This window comes from Zingiber officinale, chromosome 2B, assembly GCF_018446385.1.
Source record: "Zingiber officinale cultivar Zhangliang chromosome 2B, Zo_v1.1, whole genome shotgun sequence".
Classification (NCBI taxonomy): domain Eukaryota; kingdom Viridiplantae; phylum Streptophyta; class Magnoliopsida; order Zingiberales; family Zingiberaceae; genus Zingiber; species Zingiber officinale.
In genome coordinates this window covers 116,690,029-116,715,294 of record NC_055989.1, presented here as the reverse complement: position 1 = coordinate 116,715,294, position 25,266 = coordinate 116,690,029, and the positions used below count along the sequence as shown (strand labels likewise).

The 25,266-nt window shown below is 34.5% G+C and overlaps 1 protein-coding gene across 1 annotated transcript in view; it reads right to left on the bottom strand.

Annotated features, from left to right (window-relative positions):
* Window positions 1–23,199, bottom strand: part of LOC122049460 (MLO protein homolog 1-like) — a 30,957-nt gene extending 7,758 nt beyond the window's left edge. Inside the window, exons 1-3 of the mRNA XM_042610841.1 lie at window positions 22,818–23,199; window positions 17,300–17,357; window positions 16,994–17,223 (exon numbers count right to left, since the gene is read on the bottom strand). Of these exons, the coding sequence (XP_042466775.1) occupies window positions 16,994–17,223; window positions 17,300–17,357; window positions 22,818–22,943 (414 nt within the window). The 5' untranslated portion in view covers window positions 22,944–23,199. The remainder of the gene's footprint in view (window positions 1–16,993; window positions 17,224–17,299; window positions 17,358–22,817) is intronic.
* Between the last annotated feature and the right edge of the window lie 2,067 nt (window positions 23,200–25,266).

The window sequence follows — 25,266 nt, the reverse complement described above, 5'->3', positions numbered from 1 at the left end:
TAAGTCTCATCATACCTAATCCCTTAAATTGGTTGAAACCTCGGGCTACAAATCTAATTTTATTTCTAATCATAATTAATTTATCATCTAATTTGATCCTAAAGATCCAACATATATCAACAATGTTACTATCTCGGTATCTTGGAATTAATTCCACTCCTATTAGATTAAGTCAATTAATCTTGCATAACTTGCACCCCGTTTGGGTCTAGTAACATTTGACCTATGGCTCAATTTGGGATACCAAGTCAAAATGAATCCATAAGTTCTTAAAATATGACCTAATCCTTAATCTGAATACTTAAACTCAAGTGGTTATTACACATACATCTCTTTCTTAATGAAGTTGTTTAGAAATGTTGACTAAAGATCCATTTGATAGAGTAAAGAAGCTTCTAATTGATTATAGATGAGCTACGGGCACGTAGGTCTCATCATACCTAATCCCTTAACTTGGTTGAAATCTCGGGCTACTGTTCTAACTTTACTTCTAATCATAATTTATTTATCATCTAATTTGATCCTAAAGATCCAACATGTATCAACAATGTTACTATCTCAAGGTCATGGAATTAAGGCCTAAACTCGAATCCTATTAGATTTAGTCAATTCATCTTGCATAGTTAGCACCAGTGACGGATCCAGAAATTCAAGTATGGAGGGGCAGATCATGATAAGCAAAAGGCGGTATCGTCCATTTCCACCGGTGGAAGCCTATAATACTAGGGGTTCCGCGGGCGACTGCCGATGCCGCCCCTCACTGGATCCACACCTGGTTAGCACCCAATTGGGTCGAGCAACATTTGACCTATGGTTCAACTTAGGATACTAAGTCAAAATGGAGCCATAAGTTCTTAAAATATGACCTAATCCTTACTCCTTATGAGATAACTCTGACAAATTATTCCAATGAATGACTAGTGTTAATTCTATAACTCCTAGATGGTTGAGTTTTTTTTTTTGGGTGGGGGGGGGGGGGGGCGACTGTCGATGCCGCCCCTCACTGGATCCACACCTGGTTAGCACCCAATTGGGTCGAGCAACATTTGACCTATGGTTCAACTTAGGATACTAAGTCAAAATGGAGCCATAAGTTCTTAAAATATGACCTAATCCTTACTCCTTATGAGATAACTCTGACAAATTGTTCCAATGAATGACTAGTGTTAATTCTATAACTCCTAGATGGTTGAGTTTCTTCTTCCACACTCAAAATTCCTCTCAGCTTTCTTTTTGCATGTCATAATCCAAATCATCTCTTACTTCCCTTGAATAATGCCCTCTAAAATTGTTTTTTCAATACCATTGGTAATTTTTGTATTCATTTCTTTATTGATATATTTATCAACTTGAGAGCACCTAAGATATACACTAGTAGTCTCATCAAATATAAAATTAGAGGATTCCTCAACCTCAAGGGAACACACGACGAAACGAGACAAAAATGAAAATTGATATTCACCCTTCTATTGATCTGCATCAGTCCTACAATTGGTATAAGAGTTTAGAGGGCTCTTGATTAGACTAATCGCCAAGGGAGCTAGAAGGCCAGAGTGGGAGAAAAAAGGTATGATGGTGAATTTACTGTTTAAATTGCATATTATCTGTTTCAAGTACAGGGAAAGATGACACTATAAAAATAAATACCCTACTTGTAAGACTCAGGTGACACAACCGGGGGCAAAGGAGAAATTGATGTCAAGAATCTAAAGGAACAAAGTGCACATCGTGTGCTTCAAGTGATTCGGACATTACAACCATGCCCGGAGAAGAAGATGAAGAAAAAGTCAATAGAATTAAGGGAAACAATTAAGGTTAGTACATTTTAAACTTTCAAAAAATCTTCTTATGCAGATAAGTTAGATAGATCTAGCAATTTGACTAACCCAAAAATTATTAATAATATATATTTAAAATTAAATAATTCAGAATTAATTAATATTGATAATAGACTTAATCAAGAAAATGACCAAGTATCTAGATCAAATTAATAAAAATCTAGATAGGATATTTGATTTATTCAATCAAGATAAACGTAAGTTGAATAATTCAAATTCAACAAATTCAATTAATTTGAAATTAATTAATAATCAAAATAAATCCAATTTGAATAAGTCTAATTCCAATAATTCAATTAAGTTGAAATTAATTAATCACAAAATAAGTATAATTTAAATAATTTAATTAATTCTTAAAATAAATCTAATTTGAATAAGTCTAATTTGAGCAATTCAATTAATTCAAAATTAAGATAAATCTAAGTTGAATAATTCAAATTCAACAAATTTAATTAATTTGAAATTAATTAAAAATCAAATAAATCTAATTTGAATAATTCAATTAATTAATTCTTAAAATAAATCTAATCTTAAAAATTTAAATACTAAAAATTTAAAATTCTTAAAAATTCAAACAATAAAACTTCATATCTTAACAAAATAAATTCTAATCTTAAAAATTCTAAATTAAGTTTTAAAAATTAGAAAAATAAATTTTGAAATCTCAAAAAGACTAATTTAAATTTTTAAAAAATGAATTTAAAATTTAAAATTCATAAACCTAATTATAATAAAATACGTTTTATTTATGAAAACATGACTAATTGAAATCTAAATTCAAAAAAATTAAATCCTCAACTTTTAAAAATTTAAAAAAATAGGGAAAACAAATTAATACTTTGAAAACTAAAATAAAATTATTAAAAACATAAACTTGGGTTACAAGTCTAAATCAAACACAAATTAAGAAACTAAAAATCATAAACCAAGTTATTAATAGAGTACATTATATTATGGAACTACTTAATAAAATTATACCAAACGAAACAATAAAATTAATAAAAATAAAAATGTATCAAAGTGGATTATCATATTCGCGGTTAAGAGTATATAAAATCAAGAATTTATACATTATTAGAAACCAAAAATTATTTGATCGACTTGCTTGATACATTACATACTTGTCATGTACATGCATACTTTGATATATACATATATAGGGCAAACGGTTAATTTGATTCTTGACAACATAATATTAGGACACGGTGAGATGATAGTATGTTAAGGGCACTCAGTTTAAATATATCCTGGTTGATACAGAGTATCATACTTAATGCACTCAGTTGAGAGGAATTGACTAAAACTATCTCATCACATTCTAAACTAGTTAACTAGAGTTTTGCACTAAGTTAAGTGTTCGATTTCTTGAATTGACTTTATCTAAGGAAGTGGTCATTGATTTGATTATGAATATCCTTATGCCTCACCATGACTTGGAAGCCAAGTCTAGAAATATCCACTTTATTGACCAAATGCCAAACTTAAATTTAACATAAGGTCAAACAACCTTTCTCAATTCAAATTTAATGCTAATTATCTCACAACAACTTTAGGTTATTGTCTATTGGTTGTACTGAGATACATATATAATGAGTGAGATGATAAGGACAATAAATTAATTTTTTTTAAAATCTATAGAATTATTATCTAAAAGTAATTTCAAAATAGTGATTAACATAGTGGTGTTTAATGAATTTCATGATTGTATGGGTGTGATTATATATATTTTTCAAGAATCTATATACCTTTGAAAAAGATGCTTGTTGACCAATACTTAGAGTCAACATCTTTAGGTCAACATTGCACTCTTAGACCCTTAAGACATATAGGTATATCTTCTTTGTGGCTAGCAAGAATGTCCTAGGGGAGTATTAGGTTAAGAGGAAGACCTTATTAAAAGATCAAATTTTCAAAAGAAGTTTTTAAAATATATTGATTAAAATATTATTTTTTGAAACAAATTTTAGAAATGCCTTGAAAATTACTTCAAATTTTTTTTTTTGAAAATTCTTTGAAAAATGTTGACAAAATTACCTTGAAAATTATTTTGAAAAATAGTTTGGAAAATATTTTGAAAAGTCTTTGAAAATATTTAAGATTACTTTATTTAAAAATTCTTTGAAATTGTTCTTTGGAAAATATTTGCAAAAAGACTTTGAAAATTATTACTTTACCTTGAAAATTATTGAAAATGACTTTGAAAAAAATTTACTTGAAAAAATTCCTCGAAAACTATTTTGAAAAAAATATTTGAATATGACCGTGCAAGATTTCTTTCAAAATCACCTTTTGCAAAAATTGGAAATAATTTGAAAATGTAAGATTTTGAAAAATATTTGAATATTTCTGTGCAAAATTTCTTTAAAATTGCCTTTTCAAAGGTTTTTTCAGAAGTGTTAAAAGTTAGGTGACTATTTTCAAAGAAAAATTTGAAAATATTTTGAAAATGGAAGACTTTGAAAAACCATAGAAATAGACATTGTTGAACATATTTTGAAAAGGATCTTTCAAAGGTATGGATGAGAATATTTGACTAAGAAAAATATTATTGTTGGTGCAAAACCTAAGAAGAACCTTAGGTAACTATCTTTTGATGTATATTAAAGGGGGAGAGGAAGGATTAAGTTAGATAAATTTATAACCTCTCAGTTTGGTATAAGACCTTTAAAACCTAAGTCTAACTTAAGAGTATTATCAAACATTAAAGGGGGAGAATATTAGTACAATCAACTTCCAGGATTTTGACGTTTGACAATATACCTATGTCTAGTCAAGTTTGACTAAGAGTTGATCCAAATATGATCAGATATTTGGAAGTGAGCTCAGTCTAGTCAGGCTAAGGTTAACTAGATAACTAGAAAAGGTAAAGTCCAGTCAAGTCAAGGGTGACCAAATACTTGGCAAAGGAAAATCCTATGAGAGTAAACTCAAGTGATGAAAGTCTTGAAGAAGTGAACTCTAAGAAAAAGGTAAGCCTAGTAGGTCATGTAGACTTACAAGATTAGACTTGACCCTAAGGGAGTGGACCTTAGATGGTGAAAGTCTTAAAGGAGTGAACTCCAAGTAAAAGGTAAGCTTAGTAGGTTAGGTAGACTTATATAATTAGGCTTACATGCTTTACTTGTGTTTTGTATATTGTTTTGCATAAACCTAGAGTTGGAAGGAAAATAGAGAGCAGACAAACACAACTAGATGATACTGGAACAAGTTTGGAGTAAATTAGACTTGATTCAGGTTAAACTTGGACCCAAGCTAGTTCGATCGATCGGTTGGATTCAGTTGACCTAGTTTGGGTTCAGACTTTAATCGCTGGCGTGACTTGGTTCAGTCGATTGGAAAAAAATTTCAGTCGATCGATAGATCTGATAACGATGAGATCGCAGATTGTGATAAACTTGGTTATGGGGATCAGATTTGATCAAGTTTGGTAGACCGATCAAGGCTTATTGGTAGACCGATCAAGGCTTATAAAAGAAACCTTGGGAACAAAGTTCGGAACATTAATCTTCATATTCTACTCTACATCTCTGCTCGTAAAAAGATCTCAATACGTTGCTCGTGCAATCAAGGAAGTGCTAGGAGGACTGTGTTGTACTTGGGGGCTTTCAGACTGACTTATAAGTATATGCTTAAACTATGATTTTGTATTTGTGCTTGTAAATTAAATTGTAAGAGGTTTCTTAGCCTCTGGAATGTTCTAGAAAGGAGAGACACATAGTTGACTCACGCTTGAGTGTGTAGGCCTTGACTGCATTAATCCTAAGGGATGTGAACCAAGTAAAAGTTCTCGGTGTCATGTTTATTTATTGTTTATTTAATTCCATTGCAAGTTCTTGTCTAATAGAAATAAACACACGACAAAATGATACAAAAATGAAGATTGATATTCACATCCCTTCTATCGATCCGCATATGTCCTACAGTACTAACTCTGGAAGTTAGGAACCAAATAAAATACGGGTGTCTTTGTCTTTATTTTATTCCGCTATAAGTACTAATCTAATAGGACGATAATCAAAGATGAAAGCAAAATTGGATAGTTGATCCCTTCCTTCTTCCATGTCCTATGGTCTTACAACTCAATCATTACAATGATTGTTGTTTTAATTTGTGAGATATTTTAGTTGACTAGTGAGATGATTCAACTAAGAAATAGACTCAGGCTGATCAACCAACAAATAGAATGTTTTTATCCGTTGATGAGTTAGCTGGACGACCGATTGATGTATAGTAGCAAAGCTAGAAAAAGTCATTGTGCTGACAAAGTTGTGCTACAAGGTCGAATGACCTAAGAGCTATAATAGACTAGTGGTCATCCAATTTTACTCTAAGATAATCCCAATTTACATACCTACTAAGGATGTCAATTATTGTCATCATCCTTAATTTTAATTGTATGATATGAATTGATACAACTTGAAATTAATCATGGCATGACTAAAAACATGCATAATCAAGTAAATAAGATAAGCTAAAGGCATGTACCAATTATAAATATATAGATTTAACCAAATGACATAATTTAAACATGCTTAAGCCTATCATGTATCAATTTCTAAAAATGTATCAAAATGAAAAGGATAAAATTAATCCAATTTGGCACATCTAAAGATCTCAAGACCGTGTATCAAGTTTTTTTCTTAAAAAAAATATTGTGTATGCATTTTAGACATATACCTCTAGCTAATTATCAATCTTAATGCATGAATCAATCCTAATGTCAATTAACTCAATTTGAGTATTCCACTCATCCCTACTTATTTTTCACCCTCTAGAACTTCTAGAGTAGGATTAGAATGTTCATTTCATAGGTATCTCGATAACCCCTAAAATACTCAAAGTGCAAACTTTATCAGGGTTAACGACTCTTCCAATTATAGTTGTCACGTCTTAAACTCATTTAGCATGATGGAATCACACTCTTGTGGATTTAATAATTGTTGGACCTCCTTCATTTTTCTATCACTCCAAGACCTAGATGGTTTCCTTGACTTTGTTCCATAGTCAAAAGGAACCTTATGATTGGATGACACACTATCATTTGACTTCACTTTGTATCTCAAACAACCACTCTTGTTATTGGACAATTCTTTCCTTCTTAGACTTAAGCTTACCTTCTTAGACCCTTTGCTATCTTTTTAAGGGTTTTCTCTAAATGATCAAGCCTTTTCTCAAACTTAATTTTTCTTCTATAACTCTCTAATTCTAAATTATTCATCCCTATTGTGAATTTGTCTAGAATTGCCCTAGGAGTATCATTTTTCTTAGTCCTATTATATGAAGTACTAAAATCATAAAATTTAGCACAAACATGCTTCCTATCATGATCATAAGGTACTTCATTAAAGATAGCATAATTGCATGATCATAATAACTTTTGGTTTACTTTAGGATCTCTCCCTTAACTTGAGCTTCCTCTCTTATGCCTCTTGGGTTTCCTTCCATTTAGATATTGGTTATGGTAATGCCCCTTCTCATTCGATGCAAAGCAGATAATGTGGTTCTTCTCTATTAGTATCATGAATGTGGATCCTCTAGGTCTCTTCTCGATCTTGGGTGCCACTTAGATCTTCTCCTTACAAAAGTAGGATATCGATTCTTGTAGTATCCTCATTCCCTACTCTTAAAGCATATTTTATGATATTTATTAATTGAAATTGATATACCTTTAAGTGTTGGTTCCTTAATATTTGGAGCGGAAGTGCTCTTCTTCCACTTGATTCAATGAGGTGGATGACTCATCAGTTTTGACTTTTGAGGTTTAAATTAAAACTTCTTGCCACTCTAGTGCCAATGATCTCTCCTCCTCATCACTCTTGGCTGAAGAGGTCAAGGCTTCCTCAACATCCTCCAATGTTGAGCTTTTCTTATCCTTGAAAGTTGAACACTCTTTATCTTAGAAATTTCTTGTTCTTGAGCCAAAGAACTCCTTTGCCTTGGGCTCTTCCTCTTGTTTGATCAATTCGGTCCATAGCAGATGAGTGCCCTCATATTTACCCATCTTGCACCAAATCTCATTTGCTAAAATATTAATCAACAAATTCGTTACCCTATTGTTGGCTTTGAATTTTTTTGACTTGCTCCTCAATCCACTTGTTCTTGAGGAGTTTTCCCTTCTTGTCCTTGGAAGCTTCAAACCTTTTCCTCAACACAAAATAATATTCAATGTTGACTTGTGTAAAGTTCTTTATTCTTGACATCCATTAAAAAATAATCCTCTCCTACTCTAAAAAGTGGATGGATCCAAATATTATATTCAAATCCCTTTGAATTTCATCTTCATTTTGGTTGGTTCTTTCTTGTTTCTAGCTTTTGCTCTCTTGTTGGTTAGTCCTCAAAGAACAACCTTTCTCTAATATCAACTATTAGAAATATGATTATGGATAGAGTGGGTGAGTAAAAATTCAATTTCTTTCATGTGTTCATCAACACTCGAGTTATTACGCTATGGAAAGTACAAAAGACAAACTCAAACAAATGATATACATGGTTTGTCAGGCTCTGGTTCCTACTCCATCAATTATGAACCATCTGTGGATCACTCTCAAAAGTCATCTATATTTATTCTTTTTTGATACCTTTTATAGGTGGAGAAACCTTTTACAAAACCTAAGCTTATAGCAAGACAATACAAATGATAAGCACAAAAAATGCATTACAAAGAAAAGATTAAAACAGTGCTGCTTTGGATTGATCAAAGATGACTCAAGAAAGCAATAATACTCGCTCAAGAAATGATTGCAAAGACTCTTACCTTTAGCCTTGTCTTAAAGAGCTCTTGTTAGTTTCTAGAATTCGCATGATCAGTGAAATAATTACTTGAGTTGACTAGTTACTTTAGTTGAGTTGAGTGAACTTGCAAATAGTTGACTGCTTAGTTTGTAATGACTACTTGAGCTAATTAATCCTCCTTCCAATCAATTGTTCCATTATAGCATCTACATCATGAACTAAATATATCAAATCAATGATTCTCTTCCTAGATTACTATGATAGCATCAATCGATTGATCTCCTTTATTGGTCAATTGATCATGCATCAATTGTGATGCAAGATGATCAGAAGATTTTTATTATTACTTTTGGTAATTTTTACTTTTTTTGGTATTATTAATAATTTACGTATTTTTAGTAATATCTGTCTTTATATTTTTTTTGTATATATTTTGAGTCCATTTAGAGATTTTAGAATTATGAGTCTTTTTTTTTATATTAGTATTTCTTTCCTTTCTTTACAAGTTAGAAAATTGGGAACTATATGTTAGGATTTATTTTCTTTCTTTGGTATTAAGGTTTAGACTATATATAAGGGTATGTTTAGTTGATGTTGAAGAGAAGATTTTTGGTTTAGTAATATGTTTGGTAGTGTCATATTTTTTTTATTTCCTGATATTCCTCTTCAAATTAATAGGTTCTAAAAGATTTTTTTGATATTCGTACATGAATCAATGGATTAAATGACCCACAAGATAATCGTCATCCTTTCTGGCATTAGTTGGTATCAAAGTCCTCCTATGGTGGCAAAAGGTGACTATGCTCCCCCCCCCCCAAGCACCCCACCAACCCGTCCCATGGATGGTCGTCGTGGTTGTAATCAAGGTCGTGACAGGCAGGTTCCGGCTAAGTAAGTCTCACACCATAGTTGTAGGAACCAAGATGAGATACTTGAATATCTATAGGACAAGCCACATAGTCATCCCAATGTCTAGCGGTGCAAGATCTTAAAGATCGTAAGTTTTTTTATTTTAGTTTGGATAAAATTTTTCTTGAGAAAGATAGGCACGACATGATCAAAATAGTTGATGATCCAATTTATGATAATGGAGTAGAAGATATTGTAACATAGTTCGATACATCATCTAAAAAATTATTCACTTGGGGAGATGAAAACATTTACGATAGTCAGGCTGAAACAAAAATCTTTATGACTCTTATAGTCAACATGGTCAAGAAGGAAAATCTATTAGCATCTCAAGGTGTACCCATCATTCTTAGTAGAACGAGTATGGAAACCTCATTAACAAATATGGAGATACATGTAAACAACACCTTCAATGGTGTGTGAATATGGGAGTATCATAGATCATGTACCAACAAGTAGACGCTCCAAGCTTGGAGATACATGTAAACAATACATGCAATGGATTCTTGATGCAGACAGAAGATTGGATAGGATGGCTCCGAGCTTGGGGAGAGAGTCAACCACATAGATTCACTGAAGATGTAGCTTATGCAGTGACTTACTTCTTTACTCCTAGATGCACTTATCAAAATTATTTTATGTATCATGGATGAATAAATTTTAGTCAAACTTTAGGAGGTCCTTTCCTAGTAACATCATATGATTATGATGCTCCTTTGGATGAATATGATAACATAAAGCAATCCAAATGGGGACACTTAAAGCAACTACATAGTGCCATCAAACTGGTAGAGAAGTGCTTGAGGGACACGAAGATGGACAAGTGCAGTATCCATGATATTGTGCTCATCGGCATATCTATGAGGATTCCCAAGGTCCAATAATAGTTAGTAGATTTTATTAATTTTGTGCCAGATGATCTTCCTCCTGAGCTATCACTTGAAACTACTCTAAACTCAAGGACAAATTCTTTCAACCTGGCATGAATGATGCAGGAGGATTTAAAGATTTTTATATTACTTTTGGTAGTTTTTTACTTTTTTTAGTATTTAAGGTATTCTTGGTAATTTAGGTATTTTTGATAATTTTTATTATATATATATATATATATATATATATATATATATATATATATATATATATATTGAGTCCATTTATAAATTTTAGAATTATGAGTCTTTTCCCTTTTTATTAGGATTCCTTTCCTTTCTTTACAAGTTAGGAAATTAGGGTCTATATGTTGGAATTTATTTATTGGTATAGTTAGCACTAATAATCAAACTTGGGTTTTGAGGTATGATAAAAGGTTAAAATTAGATTATGTGTGATCATTGTATTTACCAAGTGTGTAGGTTAAATAACTTGATGGGTCTAAAGGACTTGATACCAAGCTGAAGTCCAGTTAGGTCAGGAGGACCTGATAAATAGCAAGAAGTCCAGATAGGTCAAGAAATGTCATGATATCTGGTAAAAAGTCTAGTTGGATCTACAGAACCTGACAACTGACTGAAATCTAGATGGGGCATCTGGCAAGAATATCTGGTGGGTTAAGATATGCGTTAAGTAAGTTTGCAAATGATAAGTGGATGTAAATAACTGGAGGAGAGATCCAGTGAGGACGAATCCCAATAGGACTATAGGCGTTGGTCCAAACTAGATCCATTTTGGAAGTCTAAGCTGAAACTAAGACTAAATCCTAGTCTTGGTAAAATAGGATCTAACTTATAAATATTATTTCATTATATGTTCTAACTCTATTTTGCAGGTTTTTTTATCATTGGATTAACGTATTTTTATAGGAATTAATTACAAAATGTCAATCTCAGATAAATAGTGCTCGAGGCACCTCAGAGCTAATTGGAGGTACTTCAGATGAGGCATTGGAGGTGTCTTGGATTGGATGGAAGCGTCCTTGCACTGATAAGCTTCACAGATGAAGTTTCGTCTATTAGAGATGCCTCGGAGGTGATTGGACGTGCCTCGGAGTTGATAGAGGCACCTCAGAGCTATTGGAGGCACCTTTAAGTGGATAGAGATCATGATAAATGTGAATCAGATCAGTGCCATTGGAGGCGCCTCAGGTCATGGGAGGCACCTTTAATGATCTCTATAAGGCAGTCTTGGCCAACAACTAAGAAACAACTTCTTTATGAGCTTCCTTGATCTTTCTACTATGCCATTTTCGTGCTTCTGCTATGTTACGGTGCTGCTATGCTCGATTACTGCAGACAGACCAACACCAACACATGAGTTCAATCAAATTCTCTGTCTTCGTGTTGTGTAACAAATTTTATTTAATTCAATTATTGCATAAGGAAGTATAGGTTTGTTATACTTCATTCTTTTCTGTATTCGATTATTCTACTGAAAGTTTATCGGTAGAGAATTTTAGTGGATTACTTATTGAGAAAGATCCAAAGGGTCTGAGTGTTGGAGTAGAAGTCGTTGAATGCTCTGAACCAAATAAATATTCGTGTGCTATTTTTTTTTTTTTTTTTGCTTATTCTCATTTTGCTTTTTCTGTTGTGCACTTTTTTAAAAGAAAATTGAAAAAGAAAGTTCTTTTTTCAAATACATATGATTCATCCCCTCCTCCCCTCTCACGTACATCGGTCCTACATTATTTCCTATCTTTGGTATTAAGGTTTAGAGTCTATATAAGGGTATGTTTAGTAGAAGATTTTTTTTAATAATATTTTTGGTAGTGTCGTATTTCCTTATATTCCTTTTCGAATCAACAAATTCTAGAAAATTGTTTCCGATATTCGTACGTGAATCAACATATTCAATAGTCCATAGGATAATCGTTGTCTTATCTGGCGTCAAGTTGACTATCTAGTCAATTGACTACTAAAAAGAAATATTCTATTTATTTTCATTCTACTTAAGTCGACTAAACTATCGATTGCCTGATACTTTGATTTCAACCAACTCTAAGGTTGAGTATCATAATGCCAAGATACTCCATGTCTATGAGATTTTGTTATCAATATAGTATAAGTTGACCTCAATTTACTAGAATTTTAATTAATGTCTAAAGGTTGTATCTTTAGGAGTTCATCCTATGCCTAATATTGGTCAACCTTAACATACTAGGATTTTTACTTTTTAGAGGCCTAATCTCTTGGACTTTATCCTTTGCTTAGTGTCAGTTGAACTTAACTCACAAAGACTTCCTTTTACCCATCCTAGCATCAAGTCAATCTTGGTTAGCCAAGACTTCCACTTACTTAGCCTAAGGTCCACCTTACCCCACCATAACTTCCACTTGCTTATCCTCAACTCTAACTTAACCTATGAGGACTTTCATTTATCTAACCTCAAATACACCTTGACCCATCAAAACTTTCACTTGTTTAGTATCTAGTCAATCTGAATCTATTAAGACTTCATCACTTGTCTAGTATTTGGTTTACTTTGACTTACTTATACTTCCATTGCCTACTAAGCATCAAGTCTACCTTAACCTTCCTAGACTTTCATCATATGTCAAGTATCCAGTCAACCTTGACTTCCTTCGACTTCTATAATCAACACCCATTGGACTTTTCTCTTATCAACTTCTATTAAATTTCTCTAATGCTAACATCAATTATGTTGGTGTAATCAACCTCCAAGGTTTTGATAGTTTGATTTAAACAATATGTTTAATGAGAACTTAGTTAGGGTTGATCAAGTTAAGTGTAGAGTCCAAATAAGTCAAAGATAACTTGATATTAGAAAGTACGTGAGAAGTCTAAATAGGGCCAGATACTTGATAGTTAGTGAAACTCCTAGCGAGACTAGGCAAGATAAGTCCTAGTGAGACTAGGCAGTTTAAATACTAGTAAGACTAGATAGTACAAATTCTAGTTGGGAACTAGGCAATGGTAAGTTCTAGTGGGAATAGGCAATACAAGTTCTAGTTGGGAATCAGACAGTGAAAGTCTTAGTTTGGAATAAGACAATCAAAAGACCTAGTGGGACTAGACAATAAAAGTCTTGGTTGGAAACTAGGCAATAGAACGACCTAGTAGTACTAGGCAATGGAAGACTTGGTTGGAAACCAGGTAGTTGACGAATTAGTTGGAACCTAAGACCTAACTGGGAACTAAGTAGTAGAAGCCCTAGTGGGACTAGGTGGTGGAGGACCAAGTTGGGAGCTAGATAAACCAAGTGGGGAACTTGGTGAAGTTCAAGAGGATCAGTTGGGAGTAGAACACTTGATAGTCGAATTCCTAGTGTGTCAGTTGGGAATTAAACACTTGGCAAAATAAATCTGGTAGGTTAGGTAAACTAAGTATTAGATTTTGCATGTTTATTTTATAGGAAACTATAGCTGAATGAAGGCTTGGACGGTCGGAGTGTGTCCGAAGGTCGGACCAGTTGAGAACTGGTTCGATTGACTAGAAGTTGACATTATCAACTTTGAGTTCATTGGTCTTCGGATGAGAGTTGACTGAGATCTAGGCAACCAAAAGGGTTCTTGGCTGGAAGTCGCAAAGTTAGTCTGATCTGTAGTCGAAGAAGAACGAGCTCGTAGCAAAATCAACAGAGGTTTAGTCGACCGGAAGAGTGTTGATCAAGCTCTATAAAAGGGGAGTCAAGACAACTTCTTCAATAATCACCTGCAATCAAAGCTCCTCATTTAGCGCTCAAAAAAATCTACAAAGCTCTCTGTTCATACGATTCAAGAAGCGGCAGAAGGAGTATCACAGTACTCAAGACTTCAGGCCAAATTGATTTGCTTGTTTTATTTTATTACTACTTTATTTATATTTGTAATTGTGGTTTGTCAAAATCTATAAGAGGTTTCTTCATCTCTAAAAAGTATTCGAAAATGAGAAAGACATTAATGGATTCACATTGATTGCATAGCCTTAGACGTAGTATCCGGGGGTGTGAACCAAGTAAATCCTATGCCTCTTTATCATTATATTTATATTTTATTATTCCTCTATGTTACTAACAACTCTGATAGATAAAGTAAAGAAGCAGACATATAAGCTATTCACATCACCTCCAGCATTAACACAATCCTACATATTGAACTTTTCATCTTCATCAAATGTATGGTTAACCTCGATCTATTTAGACTTTATTCATTGTCAAGTATCTAGTTAAAACTTTACTTGACATATCAACATAGTTTGTACTTACCTCAATCATATTGCCCACAATATGATTGCACCAACATATTTGTCTAAACATATTGCAATTGTTTAAACATCAAAATACAAACTTGAGCATAATTGCTCTATTATTTTGCAGCTGCTTACTAAATTTGATTGTAGACTTAAGTAAGCAATTTCATGATTGACTATTTACCATCCCTTTCTAGTCTCACATTCAATCCAACAATGATGCTATATATGGCATCATAAATTCCAAATGTGATGGGAAAAATTTGCAACAGGTGCCATATTTGATTAGTAAAAAGTTTTAATATGCCAAAATCATGTTTTGTTATAGATGTTATACACCAGTGATGGATTTGTGACTATATTGCTATCATAAATTTGTAAATATCAATTTCTCATTGTTGGCTTTTTTATGACGGGGTATTTACAATGAAACTTTTCAATTTGTTTCTGTAACAGTGGCCTTTGTGATGATATCTTGATAATTATAGTGTGGACCCGAAAAATAGATGGGAGATATGATAAGAATAAGAGTATTTATAGAGTCTGACTCAATTTTAGTAATTGATTCATAGGGAAGCTAAGGCTTAAGAATAAAATATAGATAGTTATTAGGTCACCTTGAGTTATACTTTGGATGTATCACATAACCCAATTGGCCACATTCATAGGATGCCAACATTTGGCATCATAGTACTTAAAGCACTTTGTCTCAAGTCCAATAAATAGAGCCTACAATAGTGAATGGAAGGTGTTTTAATAATATTTAAAGCAGCCATTATAATAGTTATTGCAACTTCCATGAGCATTATACATTATAAAAAATCTTTAGATCAAGCATCCTAACACCATCTTAACCTTTGATTACCTCAATGAGTATAGAGACGGATTTAAATGAGGGCTATCCTAAGCTATAGCCCAACCCTATTGCCCAACTCAATATTTTTTCAAGCGGACAAATTTAATTTTAACTTACTATGTTCTGTTTACGTAATGCTCTGTCGCTCTGCATATCTCTCCGAAGACATCTTCAAAGATAGGGATAGGTGGACAGTGAATCACGTAACCCTAAAGTTTAAAATTGTTCTTCTTCTTTTCTCCTTCATCCCATCCATATCCGCAACTTGTTGAGATCTGATCGTGTGATACTTTGGTTGTGCGTGAGACCAACTAGCGTGACCGCTACAGTGGCCACCGCTCCACGACCAAAGCATCATACAACTATTGTCGCAGTCATTGCTATGAAAGCATCATGTGGTCGCTACCATGGTCGCCATTGTGCGGCCAAAGCATCACGCTGTCACAGTCGCCGCCGCCGTCACGTGACCAACATTGTGCCACTGGCACCCTGGTTTTGTGTGGTTAAGTTTTTTTTTTATTCGGCCTATGAGTTGATTTTGTCTATTTTATTCTCAATTTATAAAATGTCTTCAGTAAGTTGTTATACTATACTTGATTTAAAAGACGGAGATGTGCACATAGAAACCTATCATGACAGCCAACATTCTCAGATTCAGTATCCATTAACAAGAGAAATTCTCAATAATACACTGCACCTGAGTCTTGAACTTTAAATTCCTAATCTATGATTAGAGGACTTAACCATGACACCCTACCCCACCTCGGGGGCAGGACCTAGTTCATTTCAAGCACCTTATCTTTGTTGAAATGTCTTAATTACTTTATCTGAACCAGCATTCACAGGTGCCCATGACGAGTGACCTAATTAAAGATGAACATCGACCCATCTCAAGTGAATCATAGTCGCATTCTTTGGGTAATTAATTGGTCTCAGTTAAGTTTGACTTGTCCGTCTTCTACTATGATTCCATGAACGCATTTGTCTAATAGTCCCTTCGGGACGGTCTAGTGATTAGTACATGAGGTGTTGCCATCATGAGATTTGAAATTTGAATCTTGGCAAAGTCGAGGTAAATGTCTCTCTTATGTGCTAGTCACTATTCCAAAGGCTGTAGCCGTCCGTGATTTACCTTTTCCGTGTTAGCCATGAGATAAGTTGATAAGGGCGCTAGGGACGAACATATTCACTTTTTGTAACCATGAACACCAAAACTAGATTATTACAAAGTACAGGGTTCATCTATCAATATTCAATCTGTTATAAACCGAGTACCAGCCGGACCATATATAATAATATTTTTGAAAGTGTCTCTAGTACTAAAGCCAATCCTCCTCAAACAATTCTCATGCAGTTGGCAAGATATACTCATTATTCTAATATTTATCATAGAGATCGATCTAAAAATGATACATAGTTATAGCCATCAATCATCATTTATATATAATTAGGCATTTAAATATTAAATCTTTTAAAGGAATAAAACAAAGCACACAAACTACATAAATAATCCTTGCTAGTTAATAAACTCTTACCCCGTAATTAGAACAGGAATCTGAAGCGGACGCTCCAGCCAAAACACGACGAAGAGCTCCTTCTCTCTCATGCCATAATAATTTTCTTCGACCTGCATCTGCTCCTTCCTGTGAGTAAGTTCTGCTACACGGCAGCATGATGGTTGCAACTTTAGCGGGCACACAGATCCTTGAGATGGGGCCTTGCCCAATAGTGAGCAGCAGCGATATGAAGCCTAGCAGCATTAATTCTGCACAGATAGAAATTAAAAATCGAACTAGGCTAGCAAGTATTTTTGCAACTTTGTATAAATGTATACAGTGTACCTGCTTTGATTTTCTCTAGAGCCTCATTCATGGCCTTCTTCTGCTTTTTCTGAAACCACTGCCACAAACATGAGACAGACGGAAAAATAAGTAAACCCCAGCCTTTTAGTCATTCTTAATAATACTAATAATAATAATAATAATATATTTTTAAAATAAATAAATTATTTTGTTATTATTTTCATCAATTAAAAAATATTTTCTGAGTTTTTCCTTTTGAGCTTATAGAAAGCCATCTGGACTCACCTCATGTGATTGGTTGATCTATATATTTAAATAAATTGGACTAATATAAATTGACTTTAAGTCGCAAGTTGACAACGCAAATCAGACAAACTTACGAACAAGTCAAACAAATTGGTCGAACCAATCAAATTGATTAACTTAGACCAACTAAATTAACCAAATCAATCAAATTGATAGCTAGGTTTAGACAAATTAGATTGACCGAACCAATCTGATGATTGACTTAGACCAATTAGATTAATTTAACCAATCAAATATTGATTGAGTTAGACAAACTAGATTGGCCAAACTACTTAAATTAGTTGATCTGATCAGATTCATCGATAATTAATTTATAAAAGTATTTTATAATTTTTTAAAAATAAATTAGTTTTGTTGTTTTCATTTATTAAAAAAAGTTATTTGAGATATTCCTTCTGATGTTCGAGCCTATAGAACTATTTAGCCTCATTAAGACTTTTCAATTGGATTGACATGCTTATCGAATCCATCTAGAATAGTTGAGTCGCTCAAATTTATCTAACTTGCTTAAACAAATTAGACAAACACTAGATTGACTAATCCAATTGATTAACCTGCAGTAAAGTGGACAGACCAAACAAAGTAGATTGATCTGACCATCTAGATTAACCGAACAAATCTGATTGACTAACTTGATCAAATTATGACCCAAATTAGATTGATTAGTTGAATCAATCAGATCGACTAACCATCTAGATGAAGTTGTTGGTGTAATCAACCTTTGAAGTGAGTTAGCTCGAGTTGGATTTCGATATTTGATTAATATGTTTGGTGGTTGAGAGTGAGATGTTCAAGTGAAGGGAGAAATCGTTGGAGGAGGAGATTGTTAGTGCAATCAATCTTGGGTCAAGTTGACCAAGATTGATTTGGGTGTAGATGATGAGATTGTTGGTACAATCAATCTCGGGTCAAGTTGACCAAGATTGATTTGGGTGTCAATGATGATTGAGCAAAAAGTTAAATAGGTCAAGGTTGATTAGATACTTAACAGTGATGAAATCTAAGTGGATTATGGATTACTAAACACTTGAAAGTTAGAAGTACAATAGGGAGTTTACAAAGGCGGAGTTCAAGTGAGTCATAAAGGACTGGACACTTGGTATGAGAAGCGAAATTCAAGTGGGCTATGGAGTGCAAACACTTGGCATGAGATGCGAACTCCAAATGGGTCAAGGTTGAACAAACACATGATAATGGTAAAGTCCAGACATATCAATATTGATCGGATGTTAGGCAATGATGATGTCCTCACAGATCAAGATTTATTGGATGCTAAATAACAGTGAAGTTTTGACAGATCAAGATTGGTCGAATGCTAAATAATAGTAAAGTTTGATAGGTTAAAGTTGACCAGACGTTAAACAAAGGAAGTTCTGACAGGTCAAAGTTAACCAAATTTTATATAAAAGATGTCTTGGTAGGTTGAGGTCAACTGAATACTAGGTAAAATGAGTATTTAGACTTAGTAAGTTGAAGCAGAGATATTAGTCGGCTGTTATGAAATAAAAATCGACTGATGAACTCTGAAACTATGAATTCGGAGTTTGAGGAAGTTTAAGGGGGTTTGTGATGTGATTAATCGACTAATGACACTTACAGCGAACAGAAAATTTCTAGGTCAATTTGGAAACTTGACTAATTGTCATCAATTGATTGATGGAGATTATCATGCGATTAATGACATCGTTGGAGCAAACAGAGAATTTCTAAGTCAATCTAGGGACTCAATTGTCATTGCAACAGTCGACTAAAAATGGTATAACAGTCGATTATTATCACTGATGATGAGCTGGAAGAAGCCATTGAGTGGTCAAAGTTTGATCATGTTTAAATTTAGACAGAATAATTAATTGATGAGAGTTAGCAATCGATTGTTAGGTAGTTTTTAGCCCTGACCTGAGACCTATAAAGATGATATCATGGAGAATTTTGGATGCCCATTCTTTGAAGTTTTGTGAGAGAGTACTACCACATTCTAGATCTTCAAGAGGCATTTTAAAAGCAATCAACAACAAGCAAAGTAAATATTTCATGTGTAAATTATTTATATTATATTATATTATATTCAATTTTATTTTTATCTTTGTCCCTCGAATAATGACAAGGGAGGAAGCTCAAACCTAGAGGAAATTTCTAAGGAAAAATTGAAGGTATCATTTCATAATAAAATTCCTTTGTTTTATGATAAGAAGCATGTTAGAGTTAAATATTATGATTTAAGAACTTATCATCATGAAAATAGAAAATATCATAAATCTAAGGACAACTATATTATATCATGCAAAAACTACCTTACCTAATGATAGGAGGGTAGAGAGTGATCTAGGCAAGAACCCCAAGAAAGGTAGATATATGCCTAGAAAGAACAAGGTCTAACCAAGACATGAAAATCAACAATTGAAGAGTTAGAGATGTAAAATCAAATCTTGAGGTCAAGACTTAACAAATCAGAGAAGACTTGTAGTAAAATGAAAAATACGTTTAAATGGTCTAAGAAATTAAATGTTTGGGTAGCCAATAACTATATATGGACAAGAAGCGTTTGTGATACACACCAAAGTCCAAAGAGAGTATGTCATCCTATTATAAAGTTTCATATAACTATGAAACCAAATCTAGATCTAGGAGTGGAGTCAAGGTTATAAGGGAGATAATCCTTAGTGTTGATCTTGATGAGATCAACATGACTAGGGCTTCTAAGAAATTTAAAAGAGTCATTAAAATGGTATCTAGAGAGGTTATCTTTAATGAATACCTAGTAACCTAAGAAGCTTTAATAGGTATTGTGTTCATGAAAGTATGACCACATCGGGCTTAATAGCCAACCTAGATTGGAAGGGTAGTTAATTCAATCATAATAAAATTGACATTTTAGGCATTTTCAAATATAGTGATATCTTGAAAATGAAACTTCAAATTTTTTATTAGGAAATTTTAGTCTGTGTCAATAAAAATTGAGTTTTTAAGTTGATCAAAATTTGGCATGGTATGATAAAATCTAAAAGTCTGTCAAGTTTGCAGTTCTGACATACTCGAGGGAGTTTCAACTTTTATTAAATTTAATATTTGGAATAATATTAGATGATGATGCTTGGATTGGAGATCTAGATATTTTTGCAATCATGTTATTTATGCTTAACATATTTGTGTGTTGATACATGCCATGACATCATGTCATATATATACATGATTATATATTTATTGTGCAGTGGTTGAGACATGGAGTGTTGTCACATGAGGTCTTGGGATCAAAACTCGGTACGTCTGAGCATGTCTTTCCCCATGCCTTGACCACCTACACTAATGGCTAGTAGTCATTCATGATTTACCTCTTTCATGTTAGCCTAGGGACGGATTGACAAAGACAACCGAATTGCCTTTTGCCACATGATTGTATATTTATTAGATCATGCCATGAATTGATTTCTTTAATTTCATACATGGATTTGATAAATGAAACTCAAATGGGTTATAGAGTACCAAACACTTGACATGAGACATGAATTCCAATAGTGTCAAAGTTGAGGAGACACTTAGCAATGGTAAAGTCTTGATAAGTCAAGGTTGATTGAATGATAGACAATGATGAAGTTCTGACAAGCAAAGGTTGATCGAATATTAGACAATAGTAAAGTCCTACTAGATCAAGGTTGACCGAATACTAAATAATGGTGAAGTTTCGACAGGTCAAAATTCATTGGATGCTATAGATAGTAGTGAAGTTATGACTGGTTAAGGTTGACCAGATTTTAGGCAATAGTGAAATTTCAACAGATTCAAGGTTGATCGGATACTAGATAAAGAAAGTCCTAGTAAGTTAAGATCAACTATATATTAGATAAATTAAGAATTCAACCTTGGTAAGGTTGAAATAGAGACATTAGTCGACTACTAATCCTTAAACCACAAATTCAAAATTTGAGAGGTTTTAAAGAGGTTTGTGATGTGATCAATCGGCTGATGTGGTTCATCAGTCGACTGATGATATTATTGCAGTGAACAGAAAGTTTATCGGTTGATTTGAGAATTTCATTAATCGTGGTGGCAAAAGGCGTCAATTTGTCCTAGGGCCAATACGGATGAGGTAAATCACGGGCGGCTACTATCCTTTGAAATAGTGACTAGCACATAAGGGAGACATTTATCTGGGTTTTGCCGAGATTCGAACCCCAGACCTCATGATGGCAACACCTGATGTGCTAGCCACTAGACCCATTCGAGGGGATAAGAATTGATGGAGATACCGACACTATTAGAGCAAATACAGAATTTTTTTAGTCAATCCAAGGGTTCGACTGTTATTGCAACATTTGATTAATAATGGTCTAGTAGTTGACTATTGTCAATGCTGAGCTGAAAGAAATAGTTGAGTGGTGAAAGCTCAACAACGTTCGAATCTCAGCATAGTAATTGACTAATGTGAGCTATCAGTCGACTGTTAGGTGATTTATAACTTCAAGCCTATAAATAAGTGTTTCTTAGAGAATTTTGGATGCTTGAGGGAGAGTGTTGCTACATTCCAAACTTTGAGGAGGCATTTCAAAAGAAATCAACAACCAACAACCTAAATACTTCATGTGTTAATTATTTATTTATATTATATTTGTTTTCATCTTTACTTTTTATTTTGTTTGTATTTACTTGTAAAAATATCATTGTGAGAGTTTCTTCGCCCTCAGAAAGTGTCAGAGAAGGAGAAAGTATAATAATGATACCGCTAGGCTGTTAAGATGTGGAAAAGGAATTGGGGGTTTCGAACGATTATGTTTGCTTTGTTTATATTTCAACTCTTTATATACTAGCTCAACGAACGAAATTGAAAGATCAAAGTGAATCATTATTTAGCCCCTCTAGCGACGTCATCGGTCCCAACAGAACTCGCTAATCTACCTAGCCTAGTTAGATTGCTAGCTCAATGGGCCATCAAACCAACCTAGCTAGCTTGACCACTCAACATCACCCTACTCCTAATTGATAAACTACTCAGAACTATTGGTTCGCTAGGGCCAGCCAAAGCTCTAATTATACAGATTAACTTTTTCGTTTGGATCAATCAAATTATTTGTCGTTCTGGACTTATCTAGCTAGAAGTTGCATGAATAATTACGATGGCTAGAGCGTAAAGAGTAATTTAAAAATAAAATAATCTATTTTTCAATAAATAGAGAAATTCTTTCTATATATATAATTTTTACCTGAAATTTAATTATTAATATACAGGGTTATAGCTAACACATACATACATACATACCTTGCCGAGGTTGTTAATGCCATGCTCGATGAAGATGGAGATGATGACCATGAGAGCGACGACCACGGCCACCGCCCACGTCGGTGTGTCCATCAATGACCGCTCTCCTGCACCACCTCCTGCCATCGATCTATCGCTACACCACTGCAAATTAAACTAACAAACCAGACCCTTTCGATTCTAATTCAATCCCTTCCTAGTCCCTGGCCTCCCTCTTTAATTTCTTCTCCGCATGCATGATGCATCCAATATATTGCTTAACTTATAAGAGGGAAGCCGATGGACGATACAACTAACGCGCAATTTGGGATGCCTCCAAAAGCTTTGGAGAGCACTCATCGCCACTTTGTTTTCCAATGAATTCTTTACTTCCATTGATTTGGCCGGCCGGCCATTAATAACAGAGTGGAGTGGATCGACTTAGTCTTAAATTTTCCTCCATGTATATTATATTATATATTATATATATAACGTCCAAAATATTATTGCATGGCCCATGTTTAAATGCCAATTCATTAATTATTCAAACGGCCTCTAATTGTTTGTCCTTGGCCTTTGTCATTTCCATTTTCTTCTTCTTTCTCTTGTTAACAATGCGTAATCAATTTTGAAGTTAACATGCACTAAAACAGGGAGGACGTAGACACGTAGTTCTGTGATTAATTAATTAAATTAATTAGCTACTTAAATTAATCAATATTGTAGGGACGTAGCTAGCCTAGCCTGATTCAGTGAGGTGAAATTAACCTACTATGAGATTTGGCACTTCGTGGCATCGCATGATATCCCGGCCAACTTAGTGATCACGGTGGGCCTTCTTCGCCTTCGTTTTTTTTTTTTTGAAATGCATGGGATCTTGATCCTCTACTATTTCTTGCACTTATAATATATAATTTCTACATGTTTACAATATGAGCCAGTTTGTGCTTGCTTCTGGTATTCATCAGTATATAGTATTATGTCCAACCATCAAAATGTGTCTCCTTCTTAAGGACTTAATTAAAATGAAATTCAACTCAGTCTAGACACACTACAAGAAAAAGGTGTATTAAAGGTAAAAAGAAAAGAAAAAAAAGATTGTTTTGGTGGATTCTTTTAGGTTTGTCTGCTGTCCTCCACGACGGTTATGTTCGATTGAACTAGTTGCCCTACAATGCCGAGCATGTCTGGGTGCCCCTGATAGCTTCACGCGGTTGCATGTGGCTGCGTCCAAGCACCCATGGCTAGACCTCCGGGTGCCCAAGCACACATCCGAGTGCCCCTATAGCTACACTCTCATTTCCCTAATGCATCCTCCCTTGGTCAAGCCCTCTAGCACTACAAAAAATGTAGGAAATAGAGACCGGATTTATCCATCGCTATTCTTGTTGGAAAAAATTGAATGAAAACGCGACGTGTGGGTTGTAGTCCCACAACGATTGAAAGCAAGGCTTTCCGACTGATTCGAAACAAAGGGGGTTGGAAATCCAGGACCCGGATGACATCAACCCGAGGGGTATTTTTGTGAACCTCATTATTTGTAACATCAGTCAGACAACTTGTTGACCAACATACAAGACAAGGAATGTCGCTAGCTTACCTGCACGCCACGTGGCAAGCTTGCCTGCTCGCCACGTGGCAAGCTTGCAAGCAAGCCACAACACGTGGCAAGCTTGCAAGCAAGCCACAGCATGCATGCAGGCAAGCCACGTTGTGGCTTGCTGGCAGTTTTGGCAAGAATGCAAGCCACGTTGTGGCTTGCTGGCAAGCATGCAAGCCACAACGTGGCTTGCTCATTGGGCTTGCTCGTTGCAAGCAGAGAAGAGGCAGAGGTCTATATAAGACCATTGAAGCTTGAAGCAAGAGCAGAGAACAAAAACTCGAGCTTTATGTGAGCTTTGTGTGAGAGAAGCATGTGTGTGAGAAGAGCACATGAGCACTTGCTTCCCTTCCTCTTTGAATCCCCATGTTTTCTTCCCTTCTGTTGTGTATTTATTTTGCTCAACAGAAATAGTGATAGTTTTCGGATCTAGTTCAGATCGTCACGACAACCAGTGCTCGGTTGTGTACGTGATCCTGCCGTTTTATCCTGGGAGACAGACGTCCACCTAATCCTCGGAGCACCGTGGAGGGGCCGAATCTGTTTTAAGGAGACAGCGCTCTGCTGGACTCGGCATCCACTTTGAGTTCGTGTTGCAGCTCCTGACATCCTGTCAACAACTCTCGGCAGCAACTTGGCGCTGCTCGACAACTCACGGTGTCCGCAACTCACCTACTCGGCGCTTGGATCGACTCACTAGAGTCGACAGTTTGAGATTATCTGCTCAAACCTTCTTGATTGTAAGTACTTGTGCATTTGGTATGGACTCAGAAGCGTGAAACAGAGCTTCTGAGACGATCACACAAAGATTGTAACGGGTTTATTCCCAACAAAACTTAAAACAGATTCGTTCTGTTACGATGGCGGCAG